The sequence below is a fragment of the Oncorhynchus clarkii genome, chromosome 20 (genome assembly GCF_045791955.1).
Source record: "Oncorhynchus clarkii lewisi isolate Uvic-CL-2024 chromosome 20, UVic_Ocla_1.0, whole genome shotgun sequence".
Taxonomy (NCBI): Eukaryota; Metazoa; Chordata; class Actinopteri; order Salmoniformes; family Salmonidae; genus Oncorhynchus; species Oncorhynchus clarkii.
In genome coordinates, this window is record NC_092166.1 from 17,862,759 (window position 1) to 17,889,859 (window position 27,101).

General features: G+C 44.7%; 1 protein-coding gene across 1 annotated transcript in view; it reads right to left on the reverse strand.

The window, feature by feature from the left end:
- Nucleotides 1–18: 18 nt before the first annotated feature.
- Nucleotides 19–27,101, reverse strand: part of LOC139377309 (paired box protein Pax-3-like) — a 44,855-nt gene continuing 17,772 nt past the window's right edge. The window contains exons 6-10 of the mRNA XM_071120328.1: nt 25,575–25,774; nt 24,570–24,735; nt 23,509–23,723; nt 7,686–7,949; nt 19–279 (exon numbers count right to left, since the gene is read on the reverse strand). Of these exons, the coding sequence (XP_070976429.1) occupies nt 262–279; nt 7,686–7,949; nt 23,509–23,723; nt 24,570–24,735; nt 25,575–25,774 (863 nt within the window). The 3' untranslated portion in view covers nt 19–261. The remainder of the gene's footprint in view (nt 280–7,685; nt 7,950–23,508; nt 23,724–24,569; nt 24,736–25,574; nt 25,775–27,101) is intronic.

Sequence of the window (27,101 nt, forward strand, 5' to 3'; positions counted from 1 at the left end):
AAGTGCGAGTGGGGCGAGAGCCAGGTAACTGGAGAGGGCACCCCCTTTGGTTCTGATTATCCCATTGAGACTCCCCCACATCCCCAACCAGGGTACCCCATCCCAAAACAACCCCCCTCCATCCATTTCTCTGGGTTGTCCCTTCTCCTCAGGGGCTGGGTAGGGAATAGGCAGGGGGGGGGGGGGGGGGGGGAGGGATTTCTCCGGAGTTGACTGTCAGGTTGGCCAGAGATCTCGTCCACTCCTGGCCATGTTGGGGTTTCAGATAATGAAAGGCACCTGAGAGAGAGAGAGAGAGGGGGGGGGGGGTTAGAACTGTTCTCCATTGAGTTTCATGTCAGTATCTCAAATTAAACTGTATTTGTCACACGCCGAATACAAGTGTAGACCTTACTGTGAAATGCTTACTTACAAGCCCTAAAGTAAGAAAATACCAAAGTAACACAATTACGAGGCTATATACAGTGGGTACCCGTACAGAGTCAGTGTGTGGAGTTACAGGTTAGAGGTCATTTGTACATGTAGGTAGGGGTGAAGTGACTGGATAGATAATAAACAGCAAGTAGCAGCAGTGTACAAAACAAATGGGGGGCAGGTAGCCTAGTGGATAGAGCGTTGGGCCAGTAACCAAATGGTTGCTAGATCAAATCCCTGAGCTGACAAGGAAAAAATCTGCTGTTCTGCCCCTCAACAGGGCAGGTAACTACTCACTGTTCCTAGGCCATCATTGTAAATAAGAATTTGTTCTTAACGGACTTGCCTAGTTAAATAAAGGTTAAAAAGTAATAGTCGGTTGGCCATTAGATGAATTGTTCAGCAGTCTAATGGCTTGGGGTAGAAGCTGTTAAGGAGCCTTTTGGTCCTCGACTTGGCACTCCGGTACCGCTTGCCATGTGGTAGCAGAGAGAACAGTCTATAACTTGGGTGACTGGAGTCTCTAACAATTTTATGGTCTTTCCTCTTACACCATCTATTCCTGGATGGCAAGAAGCTTGGCCCCAGTGATGTACTGGGCCGTATGTACTACCCTCTGTAGCGCCTTACAGTCAGATGTCAAGCAGTTGCCATACCAGGCGGTGATGCAACCAGTCAGAATGCTCTTAATGGTGCAGCTGTAGATCTTTTTGAGGATCTGGGGACCCATGCCAAATCGTTTCAGTCTCCTGAGGGGGAAAAGGTTTTGTTGTGCCCTCTTCACGACTGTCTTGGTGTGTTTGGACCATGATAGATCGTTAGTGGTGTGGACACCAAGGAACTTGAAATTCTCGACCCGCTCCACTACAGCCCCGTTGATGATTTCCTGTAGTCCATGATCAGCTCCTTTGTCTTGCTCACATTTAGGGAGAGGTTGTTGTCCTGGCACCACACTGCCAGTTCTCTGACCTCCTCCCTATAGGCTGTCTCATCATTGTCGGTGATCAGGCCTACCACTGTTGTGACGTCAGCAAACTTAATGATGTTGGAGTCGTGTTTGGCCAGTCGTGGGTGAACAGGGAGTACAGGAGAGGACTAAGTACACACTCCTGAGGGGCCCCAGTGTTGAGGATCCTACCCTTATCACCTGGGGGCGGCCCGTCAGGAAGTCCAGGATCCAGTTGCAGAGTGAGGTGTTTAGTCCCAGGGTCCTTAGCTTAGTGATGAGCTTCGTTTGCACTATGGTGTTGAACGCTGAGCTGTAGTCAATGAACAGCATTCTCACATAGGTGTTCCTTTTGTCCAGGTGGGAAAGGGCAGTGTGGAGTGCAATTGAGATTGCGTCATCTGTGGATCTGTTGGGGCGGTATGCGAATTGGAGTGGGTCTAGGGTATCTGGGAGGATGCTGTTGATGTGAGCCATGACCAGCCTTTCAAAGCACTTCATGGCTACCGACATGAGTGCTACCAGACAGTAATCATTTAGGCAGGTTACCTTCGCTTCCTTGGGCACAGGGACTATGGTGGTCTGCTTGAAACATGTAGGTATTACAGACTCAGTCAGGGAGAGGTTGAAAATGTCAGTGAAGACACTTGTTCCGCGCATGCCAGTTGGTCCACGCATGCTTTGAGTACACATCCAACTGGCCCTGCGGCTTTTTTAATGTTGACCTGTTTAAAAGGTCTTGCTCACATCGGCTACCGAGACCATTATTACACAGTCATCCAGAACAGCTGTTGCTCTCGTGCATGCTTCAGTGTTGCTTGCCTCGAAGCGAGCATAAAAGTCATTTAGCTCGTCTGGTAGGCTCGCGTCACTAGGCAGCTCGCGTCTGGGTTTCCCTTTGTAGTCCGTAATAGTTTTCAAGCCCTGAGAAATCCGACAAGTGTCAGAGCCGGTGTAATAGGATTCAATCTTAATCCTGTATTGACGCTTTGCTTGTTTGATGGTTCATCGGAGGACATAGCGGGATTTCTTATAGGCGTGTGGATTCGTTTTTGCTTGTAAGCAGGAATCCGGAGTATAATATTATGGTCAGATTTGCCAAATGGAAGGCGGGGGAGAGCTTTGTATGCATCTCTGTTTGTGGAGCAAAGGTGGTCTAGTTTTTTTCCCTCTGGCTGCACATGTGACATGCTGGTAAAAAAATTGGTAAAACTGATTTAAGTTTGCCTGCATTAAAGTCCCCGGCCAATAGGAGCGCCTCTTCTGTGTGAACATTTATTTGTTTGCTTTTGGCCTCATAGAGTTGGTTGAGTGCAGTCTTAGTGCCAGCATCGGTCTGTGGTGGTAAATAGACAGCTATGAATAATGCAGATGAGATCTCTCTTGGTAGATAGTGTGGTCTACAGCTTATCATAAGGTACTCTACCTCAGGCGAGCAATACCTCGAGACTTCTTTAATATTAGACATTGCGCACCAGCTGTTATTGACAAGAAGCTTACCAGACGTAGCTTCTCTGTTCTGTCGGTGCATTAAAAAACCCTCCAGCTCTATTTTATCAGTGTCGTCATTCAGCCACGACTCGGTGAAACATAAGATATTACAGTTCTTAATGTCCCGTTGGTAGGATAATTGTAATCGTAGGTCATCAATTGTATTTTCCAATGATTGCATGTTAGCAAGTAGAATTGATGGCAGTGGGAGTTTACTCGCTCGCCTACGGATTCTCAAAAGGCAGCCCAATCTGCGTCCTCTTTTCCTCCATCTTTTCTTCACGCAAATAACGGGAATCTGGGCATGTTCCCGGGAGAGCAGTATATCTTTCTCGTTGGACTCGTTAAAGGAAGAAGCTTCTTCCAGTTTGTGGTGATTAAACCCAGTTCTGATGTCCAGAAGTTATTTTCGGTCACAAGAAACAGTTGAAGCAACATTATATTAAAAAAACATTTTTTTTAAGATACAAACAACGCAAAAAATAAAAATATAGCACAATTGGTTACAGCATGTAAAACGTTAGCCATCATCTTCGGCGCCACCTCCTGTGTCAGGGTAACATCATGTCAGTGTCTACCTCCTGTGTCAGGGTAACATCATGTCAGTGTCTACCTCCTGTGCCAGGGTAACATAATGTCAGTATCTACCTCCTGTGTCAGGGTAACATCATGTCAGTGTCTACCTCCTGTGTCAGGGTAACATCATGTCAGTGTCTACCTCCTGTGTCAGGGTAACATCATGTCAGTGTCTACCTCCTGTGTCAGGGTAACATCATGTCAGTGTCTACCTCCTGTGTCAGGGTAACATAATGTCAGTGTCTACCTCCTGTGTCAGGATAACATCATGTCAGTGTCTACCTCCTGTGTCAGGGTAACATAATGTCAGTGTCTACCTCCTGTGTCAGGATAACATCATGTCAGTGTCTACCTCCTGTGTCAGGATAACGTCATGTCAGTGTCTACCTCCTGTGTCAGGGTAACATCATGTCAGTGTCTACCTCCTGTGTCATGATAACATCATGTCAGTGTCTACCTCCTGTGTCATGATAACATCATGTCAGTGTCTACCTCCTGTGTCAGGGTAACATCATGTCAGTGTCTACCTCCTGTGTCAGGATAACATCATGTCAGTGTCTACCTCCTGTCATGATAACATCATGTCAGTGTCTACCTCCTGTGTCATGATTACATCATGTCAGTGTCTACCTCCTGTGTCATGATTACATCATGTCAGTGTCTACCTCCTGTGTCATGATTACATCATGTCAGTGTCTACCTCCTGTGTCATGATAACATCATGTCAGTGTCTACCTCCTGTGTCAGGATTACATCATGTCAGTATCTACCTCCTGTGTCAGGATTGCATTATGTCAGTATCTACCTCCTGTGTCATGATAACAACATGCCTGATGGGTGAGAGGGGTAAATAGTGGGTGAAGGTGTTGAAGAGAGCAGTGAGAGGAGGAGAGAATGGAGGATGTAAGGAAGAGGGCGAGAGGGGGTGAGGGAGTTAAAGAGAGGCAGATCTGGCGCTTTCCCCTTTGGCTGGGCTGTACTGTACTGGGGAGAGTTAGAGTTGGCCTGCCTGCCCTGGCCACGTTGGTCCTGGCTGTGGCTCTGCTCCAGTGATCAATAACAACTCAGACTGCATCTGACCTCCACAGGGACACATGTTTCCAATCCCTGCCTGCCAAAGGCCATTTCGCTCCCCGTTAAAAAGACCCCCTCTCAACCCTACCTTCCACCCAACTCTCTCTTACCAACAACCCCCTACCCCTGCCCTCACGAGCTGCTTGCACATGGGTCCCCAGCTTGGACCTCCCCAAATTAATGACATCAAGATGCCGCTACTGACGGGCCAGTCAACATGTGGTAGTGTGCCTCCCCCGCCCCTCACCCCACCCCACCCCACTAACTCTCCCTCCTCCTCCCCCGCCTGTCAAACATGCTTTGGGGAAGCCGCTCCTTTGATTTGGGGAGGTATCTTCGTTACCTATGGGGTCATTACATGGCTAGGTGAACGAGCGGAGGGTTTGATGGTCCAGCTCATCACACAGGTTCGTGAAAGGTCACAGGCTGATGGTTATGGGGGAGAGAAGCCAACCGACATACTTCTGTATCTGGCCATGTAGATATATGGTGTGGGTAAATGCTCACAGGTAATAGTAATGGAAACTGAAGTGCCCCCTCGACTACTAGCCGTGTCTCTGACATATGTGTAATGTCACCGCCTGATTTGTTGGCCTTTGCAATTAACATGGGTTATTATTCTGAAAATCTAAACCTTGAGTATGGTCTCTAATCATGGGAGATTGTAGGGTATGTAGAAATGAATGGAGTTAGTATACCTTTAATGATAATCTAATGCGTCTTTCATAAAGATATTTTATCAGACATTCTTTTCAGAATGAGTTACAATCAATGCATTCAAACAACAAATGTGTCTAAAATAACCACATACAAATACACACATATATATATATTCCTAACAGTCCCAGTGCTACAATAAAACATGTTCCTAACAGTCCCAGTGCTACAATAAAACATGTTCCTAACAGTCCCAGTGCTACAATAAACCATGTTACTAACAGTCCCAGTGCTACAATAAAACATGTTCCTAACAGTCCCAGTGCTACAATAAACCATGTTACTAACAGTCCCAGTGCTACAATAAAACATGTTCCTAACAGTCCCAGTGCTACAATAAAAACATGTTCCTAACAGTCCCAGTGCTACAATAAAACATGTTCCTAACAGTCCCAGTGCTACAATAAAACATGTTCCTAACAGTCCCAGTGCTACAATAAAAACATGTTCCTAACAGTCCCAGTGCTACAATAAAACATGTTCCTAACAGTCCCAGTGCTACAATAAAAACATGTTCCTAACAGTCCCAGTGCTACAATAAAACATGTTCCTAACAGTCCCAGTGCTACAATAAAACATGTTCCTAACAGTCCCAGTGCTACAATAAACCATGTTACTAACAGTCCCAGTGCTACAATAAAACATGTTCCTAACAGTCCCAGTGCTACAATAAAACATGTTCCTAACAGTCCCAGTGCTACAATAAACCATGTTACTAACAGTCCCAGTGCTACAATAAAAACATGTTCCTAACAGTCCCAGTGCTACAATAAAACATGTTCCTAACAGTCCCAGTGCTACAATAAAACATGTTCCTAACAGTCCCAGTGCTACAATAAACCATGTTACTAACAGTCCCAGTGCTACAATAAAACATGTTCCTAACAGTCCCAGTGCTACAATAAAACATGTTCCTAACAGTCCCAGTGCTACAATAAAACATGTTCCTAACAGTCCCAGTGCTACAATAAAAACATGTTCCTAACAGTCCCAGTGCTACAATAAAACATGTTCCTAACAGTCCCAGTGCTACAATAAAACATGTTCCTAACAGTCCCAGTGCTACAATAAACCATGTTACTAACAGTCCCAGTGCTACAATAAAAACATGTTCCTAACAGTCCCAGTGCTACAATAAAACATGTTCCTAACAGTCCCAGTGCTACAATAAAACATGTTCCTAACAGTCCCAGTGCTACAATAAAACATGTTCCTAACAGTCCCAGTGCTACAATAAAACATGTTCCTAACAGTCCCAGTGCTACAATAAACCATGTTACTAACAGTCCCAGTGCTACAATAAAAACATGTTCCTAACAGTCCCAGTGCTACAATAAAACATGTTCCTAACAGTCCCAGTGCTACAATAAAACATGTTCCTAACAGTCCCAGTGCTACAATAAAACATGTTCCTAACAGTCCCAGTGCTACAATAAAACATGTTCCTAACAGTCCCAGTGCTACAATAAACCATGTTACTAACAGTCCCAGTGCTACAATAAAAACATGTTCCTAACAGTCCCAGTGCTACAATAAAACATGTTCCTAACAGTCCCAGTGCTACAATAAAAACATGTTCCTAACAGTCCCAGTGCTACAATAAACCATGTTACTAACAGTCCCAGTGCTACAATAAAAACATGTTCCTAACAGTCCCAGTGCTACAATAAAACATGTTCCTAACAGTCCCAGTGCTACAATAAAAACATGTTCCTAACAGTCCCAGTGCTACAATAAAACATGTTCCTAACAGTCCCAGTGCTACAATAAAACATGTTCCTAACAGTCCCAGTGCTACAATAAAACATGTTCCTAACAGTCCCAGTGCTACAATAAACCATGTTACTAACAGTCCCAGTGCTACAATAAAAACATGTTCCTAACAGTCCCAGTGCTACAATAAAACATGTTCCTAACAGTCCCAGTGCTACAATAAAACATGTTCCTAACAGTCCCAGTGCTACAATAAAACATGTTCCTAACAGTCCCAGTGCTACAATAAAACATGTTCCTAACAGTCCCAGTGCTACAATAAAACATGTTCCTAACAGTCCCAGTGCTACAATAAAACATGTTCCTAACAGTCCCAGTGCTACAATAAAACATGTTCCTAACAGTCCCAGTGCTACAATAAACCATGTTACTAACAGTCCCAGTGCTACAATAAAAACATGTTCCTAACAGTCCCAGTGCTACAATAAAACATGTTCCTAACAGTCCCAGTGCTACAATAAAAACATGTTCCTAACAGTCCCAGTGCTACAATAAAACATGTTCCTAACAGTCCCAGTGCTACAATAAAACATGTTCCTAACAGTCCCAGTGCTACAATAAAACATGTTCCTAACAGTCCCAGTGCTACAATAAAAACATGTTCCTAACAGTCCCAGTGCTACAATAAAACATGTTACTAACAGTCCCAGTGCTACAATAAACTGTACATAATATTCCTAGTTCAAAAACCCACCTTGCTTTGTCCGTACTGTCCGTACTGGTAGGAGGGGTGGTGTTCCATGGCGTAGGCTGGCGAGCTGTAGGTGGGTGGGCAGTAGGACTGGGAGCTGGGCATGCTGGTCAGGCCTGGCAGACCCTCCAAGCCCCGTTGGGAGCCGTGGCAGCTGGCCGCCATGCCAACCCCGGGCTCAAGCCCTCCGGTCAGGGGAGAGAGGGCAAAGTCACTCTGGTGGCTGGGCTGGTGGGGTACTCCTCCTGGGTTTAACAGCCCCATTACCTGGTGAGAGAGAGGAGAGAATGGAATGGAGTGAGGTGTGATAGAGTAGTGTAAATTAGGGTAGAGTAGGGTAGAGTACAGTACAGTACAGTAGGGTAGTGTAGGGTAGAGTAGGGTAGGGTGAGTAGGGCAGAGTAAAGGTAGGGTAGAGTAGTGTAGAGTAGTGTATGGTAGGGTAGAGTAGGGTGAGTAGCGTAGAGTAGGGTAGGGTAGAGTAGTGTCGAGTAGAGTAGGGTAGGGTGAGTAGAGTAGAGTAGGGTAAGTAGGGTGAGTAGAGTAGAGTAGAGTAGAGTAGAGTAGAGTAGGGTGAGTAGAGTAGAGTAGAGTAGGGTAAAGTAGGGTGAGTAGGGTAGGGTAGAGTAGAGAAGGGTAGAGTAGGGTAGTGTAGAGTAGAGTAGGGTAGGGTGGGGTGAGTAGAGTAGAGTGAGTAGAGTAGGGTGAGTAGAGTAGGGTAGAGTAGGGTGAGTAGAGTAGAGTAGGGTGAGTAGAGTAGAGTAGGGTAGGGTGAGTAGAGTAGAGTAGAGTAGAGTAGGGTAAGTAGAGTAGAGTGAGTAGAGTAGAGTAGGGTAGAGGAGTGTTGTGTAGCGTAGGGTATAGTAGGGTAGTGTAGAGTAGGGTAGAGTAGAGTAGAGTAGGGTGAGTAGAGTAGTGTGAGTAGAGTAGGGTAGGGTAGAGTAGAGTCGTGTAGAGTAGGGTGAGTAGAGTAGGGTGAGTAGAGTAGGGCAAGTGGAGTAGGGTAAAGTAGGGTGAGTAGAGTAGAGTAGAATACGGTGAGTAGAGTAGAGTAGGGTGAGGAGAGTAGGGTGAGTAGAGTCGGGTAGAGTAGAGTAGGGTAAAGTAGGGTGAGTAGAGTAGGGTGGAGTAGTGTAGCGTAGCGTAGGGTAGGGTATAGTAGGGTAGTGTAGAGTAGAGTAGGGTAGGATAAAGTAGGGTGAGTAGGGTAGGGTAAAGTAGGGTGAGTAGAGTAGAGTAGGGTGAGCAGAGTAGAGTTGGGTGAGTTGAGCAGAGTAGGGTAGTGTAGAGTAGGGTATGGTAGTGTAGAGTAGGGTAGGGTGAGTAGAGTAGAGCAGGGTAGAGTAGAGTATAGTATGGTGGGTAGAGTAGAGTAGGGTAGAGTAGTGTAGTGTAGAGTAGGGTGAGTAGAGTAGGGTGAGTAGAGTAGAGTAGGGTGACTAGAGTAGGGTGAGTAGAGTAGAGTAGGGTGAGTAGAGTAGGGTAGAGTAGAGTAGAGTATAGTATGGTGGGTAGAGTAGGGTAGAGTAGTGTAGAGTAGGGTGAGTAGAGTGGGGTAGTGTAGGGTAGTGTAGAGTATGGTGGGTAGAGTAGAGTAGGGTAGAGTAGTGTAGCGTAGGGTAGAGTAGGGTAGTGTAGAGTAGAGTAGGGTAGGGTGAGTAGAGTAGAGTCGGGTAAAGTAGGGTGAGTAGAATAGAGTAGGGTGAGTAGAGTGAGTAGAGTAGAGTCGTGTAGAGTAGAGTAGAGTAGGGTGGGTAGAGTAGAGTAGAGTAGAGTAGTGTAGTGTAGCGTAGGGTATGGTAGTGTAGAGTAGGGTAGAGTAGTGTAGCGTAGCGTAGGGTAGTGTAGTGTAGAGTAGGGTAGGGTAGGGTGAGTAAAGTAGAGTAGAGTAGGGTAAAGTAGGGTGAGTAGAGTAGAGTCGAGTACAGTAGAGTAGGGTGAGTAGAGAATAGTAGAGTAGGGTGAGTAGAGTAGGGTAGAGTAGAGGTGAGTAGGTTGAGTAGAGTAGAGTAGAGTGAGTAGAGTAGGGTGAGTAGAGTAGGGTGAGTAGAGTAGAGTATAGTAGAGTAGAGTCATGTAGAGTAGGGTGAGTAGAGTGGAGTAGAGTAGAGTGAGTAGAGTAGGTTGAGAGGAGTAGGGTAGAGTAGAGTAGAGTAGAGAAAGGTGAGTAGAGTAGAGTATAGTAGAGTAGAGTAGAGTAGAGTAGGGTAGGGTAGGGTAGGGTAGGGTAGGGTAGCATAGGGTAGGATAGGGTAGGGTAGGGTGGGGTTTTGTAGAGTAGGGTAGGGTGAGTAGAGTAGAGTAGAGTATAGTAGGGTAGAGTGAGTAGAGTGGAGTATAGTATAGTAGAGCAGGGTAGGGTGAGTAGAGTAGAGTATAGTAGAGTAGGATAGAGTGAGTAGAGTGGAGTATAGTAGAGTAGGGTAGGGTGAGTAGAGTATAGTAGAGTAGGGTAGAGTAGGGTAGGGAAGGGTAGGGTAGGGTGAGTAGTAGGGTAGGGTGAGTAGAGTATAGTAGAGTAGGGTAGGGTAGGGTAGGGTGAGTAGGGTATAGTAGAGTAGGGTAGGGTAGGGTGAGTAGAGTATAGTAGGGTAGGGTAGGGTGAGTAGAGTAGAGTATAGTAGAGCAGGGTAGGGTAGGGTGGGGTAGGGTAGGGTAATTAGAGTATAGTAGAGTAGGGTAGGGTAGGGTAGGGTGAGTAGAGTATAGTAGAGTAGGGTAGGGTGAGTAGAGTGGGGTAGGGTGAGTAGAGTAGAGTATAGTAGAGTAGAGTAGAGTAGGGTAGGGTAGGGTAGGGTAGCATAGGGTAGGATAGGGTAGGGTAGGGTAGGGTAGAGTAGGATAGGGTTTTGTAGAGTAGGGTAGGGTGAGTAGAGTAGAGTAGAGTATAGGAAGGTAGGGTAGGGTAGGGTAGGGTAATTAGAGTATAGTAGAGTAGGGTAGGCTAGGGTAGGGTGAGTAGAGTATAGTAGAGTAGGGTAGGGTGAGTAGAGTGGGGTAGGGTGAGTAGAGTAGAGTATAGTAGAGTAGAGTAGAGTAGAGTAGGGTAGGGTAGGGTAGGGTAGCATAGGGTAGGATAGGGTAGGGTAGGGTAGGGTAGAGTAGGATAGGGTTTTGTAGAGTAGGGTAGGGTGAGTAGAGTACAGTAGAGTATAGTAGAGTAGAGTAGGGTAGGGTGAGTAGAGTAGAGTAGAGTATAGTAGAGTAGGGTAGAGTGGGTAGAGTGGAGTATAGTAGAGTAGGGTAGGGTAGGGTAGGTAGAGTATATTAGGGTAGGGTAGGGTATGGTGAGTAGAGTAGGGTAGGGTAGGGTAGGGTAGGGTAGGTAGAGTATAGTAGAGTAGGGTAGGGCAGGGTAGGGTGAGTAGAGTAGGGTAGGGTAGGGTAGGGTAGGGTAGGGTGAGTAGAGTATAGTAGAGTATAGTAGAGTAGGGTATGGTGAGTAGAGTAGGGTAGGGTAAGGTAGGGTAGGGTGAGTAGAGTATAGTAGAGTAGGGTAGGGTGGGGTAGGGTAGGGTGAGTAGAGTAGAGTATAGTAGAGTAGGGTAGGGTAGGGTAGGGTAGGGTGAGTAGAGTAGAGTATAGTATAGTAGAGTAGGGTAGGGTAGGGTAGGGTGAGTAGAGTATAGTAGAGTAGGGTAGGGTGAGTAGAGTATAGTATAGTAGAGTAGGGTAGGGTAGGGTAGGGTAGGGTGAGTAGAGTATAGTAGAGTAGGGTAGGGTAGGGTGAGTAGAGTATAGTAGAGTAGGGTAGGGTAGGGTAGGGTAGGGTGAGTAGAGTATAGTAGAGTAGGGTAGGGTAGGGTGAGTAGAGTAGAGTATAGTAGAGTAGGGTAGGGTAGGGTGAGTAGAGTATAGTAGAGTAGGGTAGGGTAGGGTGAGTAGAGTATAGTAGGGTATGGTAGGGTAGGGTAGGGTAGGGTAGCATGAGTAGAGTATAGTAGAGTAGGGTAGGGTAGGGTAGGGTGAGTAGAGTAGAGTATAGTAGAGTAGGGTAGGGTAGGGTAGGGTAGGGTAGGGTGAGTAGAGTATAGTAGAGTAGGGTAGGGTAGGGTAGGGTAGGGTAGGGTGAGTAGAGTATAGTAGAGTAGGGTAGGGTAGGGTGAGTAGAGTATAGTAGAGTAGGGTAGGGTAGGGTGAGTAGAGTATAGTAGAGTAGGGTAGGGTAGGGTGAGTAGAGTATAGTAGAGTAGGGTAGGGTGAGTAGAGTAGAGTAGGGTAGGGTAGGGTAGGGTAGGGTGAGTAGAGTATAGTAGAGTAGGGTAGGGTAGGGTAGGGTGAGTAGAGTATAGTAGGGTAGGGTAGGGTAGGGTGAGTAGAGTATAGTAGAGTAGGGTAGGGTAGGGTAGGGTAGGGTAGGGTAGGGTAGGGTGAGTAGAGTATAGTAGAGTAGGGTAGGGTAGGGTAGGGTGAGTAGAGTATAGTAGAGTAGGGTAGGGTGAGTAGAGTATAGTAGAGTAGGGTAGGGTAGGGTGAGTAGAGTATAGTAGAGTAGGGTAGGGTAGGGTAGAATGTGGTAGAATATAATTTTAAATAGAAAATAATAAAAATAAAAGTAAATCAAATAATACTTTGTCTCATACAGATTATGCATAAATACAGCCCTTTCATGGCTCAATCCAGTTACAAACGCACACGTAACAAGTCACTTCTTTATACACATACTTTTGCATAGATCATGCAAAGATGTAACTAGGACATACAGTATGCGTGAAAGTTCAACTTGAGCACTCATATCACGAGTTAGGGTATATACAGAGTCACACTGTGCAGATTGGAGTTGCTGTGTCAGTGAAGACAAGAGGAGAGTTCCAGATGGAGGAAGAACAACGGGAATTTACTACAGCAGGAAAGTTGTGTTATTAAACCCCACTGGGCCTAAAATAAATTCTGTCAGTTCACATCAGAGAAATGTCAGTCTCTTGAAGCGTTAGATACATTTTCCAGGAATATATATTTTAAGACATGTTACTGACATTCTTTGAAAGCAGTCCTGTATGTAACACAAGGAAAATGTATGAAACATATACATACATCCGACTTCCCATAAACAAAGCCATAAATTATATAAAAATCATGCTCTGCTTTTATGAGACTTTATGAGACAACTCAGCCACTTTTCACCCTCATATTATTTATTCTGTAACTTTTAATCCTAACCTATCATGTCACAGAGAAGCATTTCTTATCTTTTTAACCACAGATCATAGAAACAACCCATTTTCACATATGTAGACACTGGTTTGGTACTTGAGATAATGAATGGAGGTTGAAAATTGGTTAACATTTATACCTACTCTTCATTTACTAACCAAACCATACCTATTGATTCTTATTTCCTACTGATCATGACTATGTAACTTGGTGTAATGTAAATCAAGTAGTTAGCAGGCATAATAACCTCTCCCCTCTCCCTCTCCTATCTTCTCCTCACTATTCCTCCCTCTCCTCTCCCATCATCCTCTCTCCTCTATCATCATCCTCTCTCCTCTCCCATCATCCTCTCTCCTCTCCCATCATCCTCTCTCCTCTCCCATCATCCTCTCTCCTCTCCCATCATACTCTCTCCTCTCCCATCATCCTCTCTCCTCTCCCATCATCCTCTCTCCTCTCCCATCATCCTCTCTCCTCTCCCATCATCCTCTCTCCTCTCCAATCATCCTCTCTCCTCTCCTATCATCCTCTCTCCTCTCCTATCATCCTCTCTCCTCTCCTATCATCCTCTCTCCTCTCCTATCATCCTCTCTCCTCTCCTATCATCCTCTCTCCTCTCCCATCATCCTCTCTTCTCTCCTCTCCTATCATCCTCTCTCCTCTCCTATCATCCTCTCTCCTCTTCTATCATCCCCTCTCCTCTCCTATCATCCTCTCTCTCCTCTCCTATCATCCTCTCTCCTCTCCTATCATCCTCTCATCCACTCCTCCTCTCCTCTCCTATCATCCTCTCCCCCTCTCATCTCCTATCATCCTCTCTCCTTTCCTCTCATCCTCCTTCCTCTCATCCACTCCTCCTCTCTCTTCTCTCTCTTATCATCCTCTCTCCTCTCCTCTCATCCTCTCTCCTCTCCTATCATCCTCTATCCTCTCCTCTCATATCATCCTCTCCTCTCATATCATCATCCTCTCCTCTCATATCATCATCCTCTCCTGTCATATCATCATCCTCTCCTCTCCTATCATCCTCTCCTATCATATCATCCTCTCCTCTCCTCTCCTCTCCTATCATCCTCTCCTCTCCTCCTCTCCTCCTCTCCTCTCCTCTCATCCTCTCCTCCCCTCTCATCCTCTCCTCCCCTCGCATCCTCTCCTCCCCTCGCATCCTCTCCTCCCCTCTCATCCTCTCTCCTCCCCTCGCATCCTCTCCTCCCCTCGCATCCTCTCCTCCCCTCGCATCCTCTCCTCCCCTCTCATCCTCTCATCCTCTCTCCTCTCCTATCACCCTCTCCTCTCATCCTCTCTCCTCTCATCCTCTCTCCTCTCATCCTCTCCTCCTCTCTTATCATCCTTTCTCCTCTCCTCTCATCCTCTCTCCTCTCCTATCATCCTCTCTCCTCTCCTATCATCCTCTCTCCTCCTCTCTCCTATCATCCTCTCTCCTCTCCTGGTTGTGACCATGAGAGACACATTATACTGTGTTCACCCAGACACATGGTTCTTGTTACATCGTTTCCTAACTGACGGACGGACAGGGGAGACTGCGTCGTTTAGGGACCGCACAGTTCCGTTCCTATTCCGTGCTAGCTAGCCTTTTCCCCCACAAATGACTGATTTTTACTGTATCCTATAGAATTGAACATTTTGTTTATGGAGCCTAATTACTATGTTCAATTTCCAGTAGACCTACCATGAAACATAAAAATGACAAACATATTAAAAGACATTCACAATACAAAACCTATGGTAAATAACTTTTTGTCTTCAGTGTGTACTAGATAAAACAGGTGGTGTGTTCAACAGTGTGGTATACTTTAATGAATGACCTTTTGTGTGTTTGGACAGTATAGTAAAGGAGAAAAACAGACGTGAATAACCCATTCCTCTTTCTCTCCTTTCACCCCACCCCCACCTCTCTCTCTCTCTCTCTCTCTCTTCTCCCTTCCTCCCTCTCCAGCTTTCTCATTTGATGCCCAAATTCACCGTGTCCTTGTGGGGCCAACAAGGAGAGGCCACGGGGTACGTGGGAAAAAGGAGTATGATTCTTTAACACATTTCCAATAAGCGTGTATGTGGTGTGTGCGTGTGTGTGTGGAACTTTTTGTTTCTGATGTCAAGGGTTAAGAGGTTTCCTTGGTGATACATCGTGAACAGCTGCATGAGAGTTTGCGTGAGAAGAGGTGTCGTCAAAACGAGGGGGGAAATAGGTGGAGTGAAAGGGACCTTTAGAGAGATATGAGAGAGAGAAGAGATAGGGGAGAGAGAGAAGAGATAGGCGAGAGAGAGAAGAGATAGGAGAGAGAGAGAAGAGATAGGGGAGAGAGAGAAGAGATAGGCGAGAGAGAGAAGAGATAGGAGAGAGAGAGAAGAGATAGGAGGGAGAGAAAAGAGATAGGGGAGAGAGAAGAGAGAGATAGGAGAGAAAGAAGAGATAAGCCTAACACTAGTTCCTAACCCTAATTCTAACCTTAAACCTATACCCCTAGAAATAGCATTTGACCTTGTAGGGACCAACAAAGTGTCCTCAGTTGGTCCCCCAATTCTTTTTTACTATTCTTGTGGGGACTTCTGGTCTCCACAAGTATAGTTAAAAACATCCACACACAAAAGGCCAAACAGCCACACACACACTATCTGTCTAAGGGTATGTAATTTACAGGAGCGCTGTCAGAGGAATCTAACCTAATGCGTCTGAGGAACATGCTCATGTGTGACTGACTACAAATGGGAAACATATGGAGGTCAACACACCCCATTCATCTCACAGCGTGTGTGTGTGTGTGTGTGCGCGCGTGTGCGTGCGTGTGTGTGTTGAAGGTGAGAAAGTATACAGGAAGGTTTTTTTCTGGAAAGCCAAAATGTGGACATGTTCACACAGCTTTTGGGCTCCTGAGTGGCGCAGCGGTCTAAGGCACTGCATCTCAGTGCAAGAGGTGTCCCTGGTTCAAATCCAGGCTGTATCACATCCGGCTGTGATTGGGAGTCCCATAGGGCGGCACACAATTTGGCCGGTGTAGGCCATCATTGTAAATAAGAATTTGTTCTTAACTGACTTGCCTAGTTAAATAAAGGTTACATAAATGAAGATAATACCATATAGATGTGAATTACATGTGGATGTTGTACTGCTGAGTATTTAACACATACAGTGGGGAGAACAAGTATTTGTTGCAGGTTTTCCTAGGTACACTTCAACTGTGAGAGACGGAATCTAACAAATCTAGTCTAACAAAAATCCAGAAAATCACATTGTATGATTTTTAAGTAATTAATTTGCATTTTATTGCAAGTATTTGATACATCAGAAAAGCAGAACTTAATATTTGGTACAGAAACCTTTGTTTGCAATTACAGAGATCATACGTTTCCTGTAGTTCTTGACCAGGTTTGCACACACTGCAGCAGGGATTTTGGCCCACTCCTCCATACAGACCTTCTCCAGATCCTTCAGGTTTCGGGGCTGTCGCTGGGCAATACGGACTTTCAGCTCCCTCCAAAGATGTTCTATTGGGTTCAGGTCTGGAGACTGGCTAGGCCACTCCAGGACCTTGAGATGCTTCTTACGGAGCCACTCCTTAGTTGCCCTGACTGTGTGTTTCGGGTTGTTGTCATGCTGGAAGAACCAGCCACGACCCATCTTCAAAGCTCTTACTGAGTGAAGGAGGTTGTTGGCCAAGATCTCGCGATACATGGCCCCATCCATCCTCCCCTCAATACGGTGCAGTCGTCCTGTCCCCTTTGCAGAAAAGCATCCCCAAAGAAGGATGTTTCCACCTCCATGCTTCACGGTTGGGATGGTGTTCTTGGGGTTGTACTCATCCTTCTTCTTCCTCCAAACACGGCGAGTGGAGTTTAGACCAAAAAGCTATATTTTTGTCTCATCAGACCACATGACCTTCTCCCATTCTTCCTCTGAATCATCCAGATGGTCATTGGCAAACTTCAGACGGGCTTGGACATGCGCTGGCTTGAGCAGGGGGACCTTGCGTGCGCTGCAGGATTTTAATCCATGACGGCGTAGTGTGTTACTAATGGTTCTCTTTGAGACTGTGGTCCCAGCTCTCTTCTGGTCATTGACCAGGTCCTGCTGTGTAGTTCTGGGCTGATCCCTCACCTTCCTCATGATCATTGATGCCTCACGAGGTGAGATCTTGCATGGAGCCCTAGACCGAGGGTGATCTTGAACTTCTTCCATTTTCTAATAATTGAGCCAACGGTTGTTGCCTTCTAACCAAGCTGCTTGCCTATTGTCCTGTAGCCCATCCCAGCCTTGTGCAGGTCTACAATTGTATCCCTGATGTCCTTACACAGCTCTCTGGTCTTGGCCATTTTGGAGAGGTTGGAGTCTGTTTGATTGAGTTTGTGGACAGGTGTCTTTTATACAGGTAACGAGTTCAAACAGGTGCAGTTATTACAGGTAATGAGTTGAGAACAGGAGGGCTTCTTAATTAAAGAAAAAAGAACAGGTCTGTGAGAGCTGGAATTCTTACTGGTTGGTAGGTGATGTCATGTCAGGTCATGTCATGCAATAAAATGCAAATGAATTACTTAAAAATCATACAATGTGATTTTCTGGATTTTTGTTTTAGATTCCATCTCTCACAGTTGAAGTGTACCTATGATAAAAAAAATACAGACCTCTACATGCTTTGTAAGTAGGAAAACCTGCTAAATCGGCAGTGTATCAAATACTTGTTCTCCCCACTGTATGTCCTCAGAGATGAGATTAGATAAAGCATTAGAGGGAAGATAACTGTGTACAATCCCTTCGATAAGGCAACCTGATCAAAAAAGCCTGTTTGTATGTGTGTCTGAGACTGTATGAACGCATGTATGTGTCTCAGCCAGTCTATGTATTTCTCCAGCTCCTCTGCTCTGTGATTGAAGCCCCGGCACTGTCTCTGTTTTTCGGTGGTTCCGGGGATTACGCCTCAACGCTGTGCAAAGCCCGACCGCTCGCTGCGCTGGTGAGAAAGGATTCCACTGGTATGCAACGGATCAGCTAGCCAGACGCCTGAGACCCCATGCGACAGGGATCTAGCCCACATTACACTGGGCTAGGCTAGTATGGTCATATAGTTCCCTAAGCCTTTATGTTTTACTACCAACCGAAGCACCACCACTCAGGGCATAGGCCGAACTAGTCATAGCATAGGACTAACTCACTGGCGACATATTCATACACTACTGTTAAAACACCATATAAACCAAGTGTAACATTCACAGAGCTACACCACAGGAACTGATTTTTCACTAACTAAAGCCCCAAATATCTCCCAATACCACCAAGAAATACCATTCAGCACTGATAAACGATCAGATAACTCAAAAGAACAATAAACTGTAACAATCCACAGTATCGAGGCTTTGCTGTGTAAGGACTGCAGAGTTAACATAGCTTTGTTGGTATGTCTAATTGTAAAGTTTTAGAGGTTTTCATCCACTCATTGTTAATGTAAAAGAAATGTATTCATTTACATTCCCTCTCTTGTATTCATTTACATTCCCTCTCTTGTATTCATTTACATTCCCTCTCTTGTATTCATTTACATTCCCTCTCTTGTATTCATTTACATTCCCTCTCTTGTATTCATTTACATTCCCTCTCTTGTATTCATTTGCATTCCCTCTCTTGTATTCATTTACATTCCCTCTCTTGTTTTCATTTACATTCCCTCTCTTGTATTCACTTACATTCCCTCTCTTGTATTCATTTACATTCCCTCTCTTGTTTTCATTTACATTCCCTCTCTTGTATTCATTTACATTCCCTCTCTTGTATTCATTTACATTCCCTCTCTTGTATTCATTTACATTCCCTCTCTTGTTTTCATTTACATTCCCTCTCTTGTTTTCATTTACATTCCCTCTCTTGTATTCATTTACATTCCCTCTCTTGTATTCATTTACATTCCCTCTCTTGTTTTCATTTACATTCCCTCTCTTGTTTTCATTTACATTCCCTCTCTTGTATTCATTTACATTCCCTCTCTTGTATTCATTTACATTCCCTCTCTTGTATTCATTTACATTCCCTCTCTTGTATTCATTTACAATCCTCACATAAATGCCATCCAGTCTGAAATGCAAATGAGCATATTCCAGTATACATCCAAATTTGCAGATGAATACATTAATTAAAACAAATTAGTCAACAAAGTGAGTAATTTGCATAAATTACACACCACATTACTAAGGGATAGATTCCTTCATTGCAATCAATTAGCACACTGGAACGTTCCATGATTGCAATTCCATATGCAAACAAACATTCCCGACGTGTGCGTTTGACTGTGTGTGTGTGCGTTTGACTGTGTGTGTGTGTGTGTGTGTGTGTGTGTGTGTGTGTGTGTGTGTGTGTGTGTGTGTGTGTGTGTGTGTGTGTGTGTGTGTGTGTGTGCGTGCCAGTGGCTTGTATTCATGGATGCCAACGGAAGCCAGGCTTCCCCAAAATAACTACCAAGAAAAAAATACAAAACATAGAAAATAATTTTGCTTTCGTCACTCTGTTTCATAATTTTCCTTCAATTCGGAAAAGGCTATATGTCTCTCACCAGGGAAAGCATCTGAGTGAGCAAAACAGCACCCCTCTCACCCTGTATATGTAGCCCATCTATCTGATTCTGTCTGGCCAAAAAGAGTATGACATTGTTGCTGCCCGTAGCATTGAATGCAAGGGAAGCCAGCAATCATTTGGCCTCCCTTGATAATAAAAAATTATAATAATAGCCAATCAGCGTGGAGCTAAACTGAGTGAGCTCAACTGTGAATGGTCCTGGCGCACCAAAAAAAAGTGTCAAGGGTATTTGGTATTTTATTAGGATCCCCATTAGCTGTTGCAAAAGTGGCAGCTACTCTTCCTGGGGTCCACACAAAACATGACATAATACAGAACATTAATAGACAAGAACAGCTCAAGGATAGAAGTACATTAATTTAAAAACGGCACATGTAGCGTACATATCAATACATACACAAAAACTGTCTAGGTCAAATAGGAGAGAGGTGTTGCTTAATCTGTTTTTTAAACCAGGTTTGCTGTTCATTTGAGCAATATGAGATGGAAGGGAGTTTCATACAATAATGACTCTATATAATACTGTAGTCTTTGTTCTGTATTTGGGGACTGTGAAAAGACCCCTGGTGGCATGTCTGGTGGGGTAAGTGTGTGTCAGATCTGTGTGTAAGTTGACTATGCAAACCGTTTAGAATGTTCAACACGTTAATGTTTCTTATAAAAAGAAGAAGTAATGCAGTCAAGGAAGCCAGTTTGGATTTGGCTTCACACCAATCACATCACACCAAAAGCCAAACAAAATGTACATAAAAAAGTTGAATTGAGCATCTCGTTGTGTTGTTGTCCTCTGGTGGCTAGCTATCTAGCTAAAATGTACCCTTTCCTAAATTAGCCAAGGATGGAGACAGGGATTTGGACTTGTGGTTTTACTTAATTCCCTGTATTGGTAAATGATTATAATGGCGATTCGGATCCAACTATAAATTCATATATTGTGCCCCTTGTCTGAGAGGATGGAAATTCAATACGTAGGTAGATGTAGTAGGCTAATGTTGACTAGCTGGCTCACTGTTGCCTAGGAAAGGAAGTTAGGCTAGCAGCAAGAATATTATCCAGGTAGCCTAGGACAACAAAAACCAAAAGCTTGTACTGTATGACTGTCATAGACCGTTTCGGCAACATGAAAGAGAGGAGGATGGCATTGGTGAGTCAACATGTTTGTTCTACTTGCAATCACACACACACATAAATCAGTGCTATGGACAGCCACATCATATTTAGTGTACGTTGACTGGACTAAATTGTTGTTGGTATGTTATAGTTGTCACTGTATTAGACTAAGCAGAGGTGATTTGATGATGTTGAAATGGTGCTGGAATAGTGGAGGCAGCTCCTGTTTTCTTTGCCACATGCGGTAACTCTCTGTGGCTCTAAATCAATAGTTGTTTAGTGGTCCGAAAATGTGAGAAACATGACCTCGCTTGACCCTGCTGTAGGTCATGTATCTGTTTGTTACATGCAATATGTTTTGTGGACTTCACCAGACAGATGTTGCTCTCCAGTTTTGTGATGAAACACAGGTGTGGTTGAATTTATTCTGCCACTGTGTCTTCTTATTGTCTCGCCCTTAGGCCTATATATCACAGTGTCAAGGCATATGAACTAACAGGTTACAGAGCAAACAACACAATTATACACATAGGTTGTAATATGGCTTATTTTTCCTGGCTTGGCTTCCCCAGTGATTTTACCCAGGCACCTCTACTGCTGTGTGCTTGCACATGTGTGTGTCTCCCTATGCAAGTTAAGATAGCCACTCTCTTTAAGCTAAAGGAAAGCCCAGTTTGTCTCAGGGAGGCTGATGGTGAAAACACCTACGAGAGAGAAGCACCTTTGGCCTCCAAGCAGAGTAAAAGTAATCTAATGGATTTGGCCTCCTAGTAGAGATGAAGGCATCTCTGTGTGTGAAGTCTACTCTACTCACAGCTAATCAGACATGGAATAGTGTTACCAAGGGGTGGCTTGTGGCTAGTTAGCACTAGCTTGTGAAGGAACCAATGTGGTTGGGTAAATGCTGTTCAAGTAGTTAAAGTAGTCAATTATTTCCCAAATGGTTTTACAGATCACCATGTTGTCATTGCTGATGAAAATGACAAGCAAACACACAGACACACACCCTCGGGGTTCCCCTTGTCATAGAAAGAGAGGAAGATGTGCCTGAAGCGATCGTTTTTATCACCACTAAGCAGGACACTGATGGAGGCCTGAGAACCTCTCTTTCTCATGGGGTGAGGACCCAGCATGCATTGCGTGGGGCCTGGCCACCCTTTGTGGCAGTTAAAAGCTTGTTTTCCGCCTGTTAGGACGGCCCGTCGCCGCGTACCGAACCCCCCATGGACGCTGATGACTGTGTAATCGGCCATAATTGTCTTTTCAGATTTAATTTGTGTCATCTTCCTCTCTCACACACCCTCCATCTTTTATTGTCTCATGTCTATTCATATGCTAGCGGTCCATATTCAGATGAGAAGAGACTTTTTGCTAAACTGAAATGATTTAGTATCGTGTATTGTTGACAAACATCCGGTTTTGATTTTGTCACCTGTTTGACTACCTTGTTGAACATGAGGAGATGTACTGTTGAGATGCTACTGAAAGGCTTAAGACATGCCGTTGAAATGTTGCGGATAGTTTGATAAACATCTGTAGAACCTCTGAGAAAACATACCTTCTGAATGTAACCTAGAACCAACCGCTAAACAGGATTTTTACATTCCAATAGTATAAAACCTATACTAAATGTCTTATTGAAACTATGGAATCCACATGTTGCAGAGCGGAACATAGGCAAGCTCTTCTATGTGCGCTGCTAGCAAAATGTCAGTCTCTTTGGATAATATAGTCTGCTGCTCAATGTCAGTCTCTTTGGATAATATAGTCTGCTGCTCAATGTCAGTCTCTTTGGATAATATAGTCTGCTGCTCAATGTCAGTCTCTTTGGATAATATAGTCTGCTGCTCAACGTCAGTCTCTTTGGATAATATAGTCTGCTGCTCAACGTCAGTCTCTTTGGATAATATAGTCTGCTGCTCAATGTCAGTCTCTTTGGATAATATAGTCTGCTGCTCAACGTCAGTCTCTTTGGATAATATAGTCTGCTGCTCAACGTCAGTCTCTTTGGATAATATAGTCTGCTGCTCAATGTCAGTCTCTTTGGATAATATAGTCTGCTGCTCAATGTCAGTCTCTTTGGATAATATAGTCTGCTGCTCAATGTCAGTCTCTTTCGATAATATAGTCTGCTGCTCAACGTCAGTCTCTTTGGATAATATAGTCTGCTGCTCAATGTCAGTCTCTTTGGATAATATAGTCTGCTGCTCAATGTCAGTCTCTTTGGATAATATAGTCTGCTGCTCAACGTCAGTCTCTTTGGATAATATAGTCTGCTGCTCAACGTCAGTCTCTTTGGATAATATAGTCTGCTGCTCAATGTCAGTCTCTTTGGATAATATAGTCTGCTGCTCAATGTCAGTCTCTTTGGATAATATAGTCTGCTGCTCAATGTCAGTCTCTTTGGATAATATAGTCTGCTGCTCAATGTCAGTCTCTTTGGATAATATAGTCTGCTGCTCAACGTCAGTCTCTTTGGATAATATAGTCTGCTGCTCAATGTCAGTCTCTTTGGATAATATAGTCTGCTGCTCAATGTCAGTCTCTTTGGATAATATAGTCTGCTGCTCAATGTCAGTCTCTTTGGATAATATAGTCTGCTGCTCAACGTCAGTCTCTTTGGATAATATAGTCTGCTGCTCAACGTCAGTCTCTTTGGATAATATAGTCTGCTGCTCAATGTCAGTCTCTTTGGATAATATAGTCTGCTGCTCAATGTCAGTCTCTTTGGATAATATAGTCTGCTGCTCAACGTCAGTCTCTTTGGATAATATAGTCTGCTGCTCAATGTCAGTCTCTTTGGATAATATAGTCTGCTGCTCAATGTCAGTCTCTTTGGATAATATAGTCTGCTGCTCAATGTCAGTCTCTTTCGATAATATAGTCTGCTGCTCAATGTCAGTCTCTTTCGATAATATAGTCTGCTGCTCAATGTCATAAATGATTATTCTATTAGCTACAGTCGGGACTGAACAGTGAACTGACCTGTGGTGAAAGACCATTGCTGATGCTGGGGTTGACTGAGTTGGAGTGGCCAGACGGGGGCACGAAGCTTTCCGAGTAGCCGGAGAAGCCATGGCGTCCAGAAGACAGGCAGTAGGCCGAACTACCGTCCTGGGCCCCCGCTGAGGAGCTGAGCCCACCCTGGTGCACCGAGGTGGGGGGGAGGGGCTGAGGCCTGAGGACCGTACTGGGCTGCTCTGACACTGCAAGGAGAGAACGATGGAGAGAGAGAAAGAGATTGAGTGTGTGAGAGAGAGAGAGAGAGAGAGAGAGAGAGAGAGAGAGAGAGAGAGAGAGAGAGGAGGAATGGATTAATGCTAGGCTATTGATTTTGAGTCAAATACATCAAGTCATGGACTGTTCTCTCTGCTACTGCACGGCAAGCGGTAGCGATGCACCAAGACTGGAACCAACAGGACCCTGAACAGCCATAATACCGCCAAATAGTTCATCCGGGTAGCTATTGGTTAACTATTTAACTATCTGCATTGACCCTTTTTGCACTAACTATTTGTCTCATCACACACGCTGCTGTTACTGTTTATTATCTATCTTGTTGCCTAGTCACTTTATCACTACCTATATGTACATATCTATTTTAATTACCTCTTACCCCTGCCCATCGTACCCGTGCACAATAACCAAGTTATTGTTACTCATTGTGTATTTATTCTCTCTGCGTTGTTGGGCAGGGCCCGTAAGTAAATATTTAACTTTTAGTCTATACCTGTTGATTACAAAGCATGTGACAGATAACATTTCCACTACAAGACCATGGTACTTGCCTACGGAGCAGCAAGAGGAACTGCCCTTCCTTACCTTCAGGCTATGCTCAAACTCTACACCCCAACCCGAGCACTCTGTTCTGCCACCTCTGGTCTCTTGGCCCTCCCACCCCTACTTGAATGCACTAACTGTAAGTGCCACTCTGGACAAGAGCTCCTGCTAAATTACTCAAATGTAAATGTGATTTGTATATGAGCTTTGGTGTGCAAGTATAAAACAAGATCAGAGAGAGAAATAGAAGGTGAAGTTGTGCTCACTTTGTGATATGGAGGTGGGAGGGTAGGGGCTGTCTGACAGCTGATAGGGCTGCAAACTCGACATGGCCGAAGGTGGGAAACCGCCAGGGATCAGGTGATTAAATGCCATCAGCTGATTGGCTCCTGCCTGTTTTCTCCACCTGGCTCTCCTGTTGCTGAACCACACCTAATAAAAATCAAATAAAAGATGTGAGAATCAATTATTGTGAAAAATAGAAAATCTGTGTGTGTGTGTGTGTGTATGGGAATGCTAACGTGTATTCATTGTGTGTGTATTTAAACACTTCTGTGTATGTGTGTGGGTGGGTGTATTCATTGTGTTTGTATTTAAACACTTCTATGTGTGGTGTGTGTGTGTGTGTGTGTGTGTGTGTGTGTGTGTGTGTGTGTGCGTGTGTGTGTGTGTGTGTGTGTGTGTGTGTGTGTGTGTGTGTGTGTGTGTGTGTGTGTGTGTGTGTGTGTGTGTGTGTTTGTATCTGCTCTTTAGCCTCAAGCAGAACAGACGTAGAGATACAGTTTGAACATCTGGAGCCCAGTGAATCCACAGTGACATCACCTCCTTGTCTAACTCAGTCACGGGTTTACATAGAGACTAGTGTAAATCAAGCACATAAACCAATGAAATCCCTTTATCTATCTTAATAAAGACTTTCTAATTCAGGCTTCTATTTTAGTTTCTTTGTATGAATATTTTTTACAAAAGAGGTCAAAACAGGAAACTCTCATAACTGAAGACACAGTAGGGTCCTGTGTGTGTGTGTGTGTGTGTGTGTGTGTGTGTGTGTGTGTGTGTGTGTGTGTGTGTGTGTGTGTGTGTGTGTGTGTGTGTGTGTGTGTGTGTGTGTGTGTGTGTGTGTGTGTGTGTGTGTGTGTGTACAGCTGACTCATGACTGATGTCTCGTGACTGATGTCTGGAGGGGTTGTATGGGACTGTGGACAAAGACCTCCATAATGTGTGTGTGTATGTGTATTCCTGCCTATGTGTGTATGTTGGTCTTCACTAACCTGTACTCTGGCCTCTGTGAGTTTGGCCCGCTGAGCTAGCTCTTCTCTGGTGTATATATCAGGGTAGTGTGTTCGTTCAAAGGCTCTCTCCAGCTCCTCCAGCTGCTCGGCTGAAAAGGTGGTCCTACTGCGACGCTGTTTCCTCTTCAGTGGCAGGCCCGGCTCCGAGTCCACATCCGAACCCTCGTCTGAGTGGCTGGCTGCAAACATGCAACACATAATGGTTATTCTGATTGGCCGTTTGGAAAAACTAAATGAGGAAGGCTGTTATGTTTTTATGGAAGAAGAGAACTACAAAATGCCAGAAGACTGTAAAGTAAACGCTTGCACCTTTATTAGAGAGACACACAGAAGCAAAAGGTGTCAAAGATTTGGTATAAATCCTGCAATGTAATGTAATGACTAAGGCCCAGAGTTTTCCTGGGCAGCTCCTGTGGTCAGGGAATAACATATCTAGTTCTCCCCCAACTATGACTAGGAGCTTATGGCTTTCACAGGGAGAGATCACTTTAAATATATCCTGAACACCCCTTTTTAACTCCCCACAGGCACCAGTGGATCATAAGGTGATCAAAAGAGCCCAGTGAGACCAGTAGTCTGCTTAAACACGGATTAAAGGAGTCGTATCCCTGTAGGGCAAAGTAGGATATCCCCTAGGCCTCTAGTCTCATTCATGCTGGGCGCACTGTGGAGATAGCATTCTATAGAGGAAGACAAGCAGGGAGAGAGGCGCCTATCACCAGGCAGGTGCTGCCTAATCTGCCAACATAAGTGACAGGGGTGCCATTTTGGATGAAACATTTATCCCAGATTGTGGTTTTAATCTGTTTGCTCAGTTAAGGGCTGCTGGACAGAGGGACAGAAGAATATACAGAGAGAGAGAGAGACAGAGAGAGAGAGAGAGAGAGAGAGAGAGAGAGAGAGAGAGAGAGAGAGAGAGACAGAGAGAGAGAGAGAGAGAGAGAGAGAGAGAGAGAGAGAGAGACAGAGACAGAGACAGAGACAGAGAGAGAGAGAGAGAGAGAGAGAGAGAGAGAGAGAGAGACAGAGACAGAGACAGAGACAGAGAGAGAGAGAGAGAGACAGAGAGAGACAGAGACAGAGAGACAGAGACAGAGACAGACACAGAGACAGAGACACAGAGACAGAGAGAGAGACAGAGAGAGACAGAGACAGAGAGAGGCAGAGACAGAGAGAGACAGAGACAGAGAGAGACAGAGACAGAGACAGAGACAGACAGACAGAGACAGAGACAGAGACAGAGACAGAGACAGAGACACAGAGACAGAGACAGAGAGAGACAGAGAGACAGAGACAGAGACAGAGACAGAGACACAGAGACAGAGACAGAGAGAGACAGAGACAGAGAGACAGAGATAGAGAGAGAGACAGAGAGAGAGACAGAGAGATATAGAGAGACAGAGAGATATAGAGACAGACAGAGGGATATAGAGACAGACAGACAGAGGGCCTTTAAGGCCTAATTCAGCAGAAGAGAGGTGAATGAAGGCTTGAGGCTGAGACTGA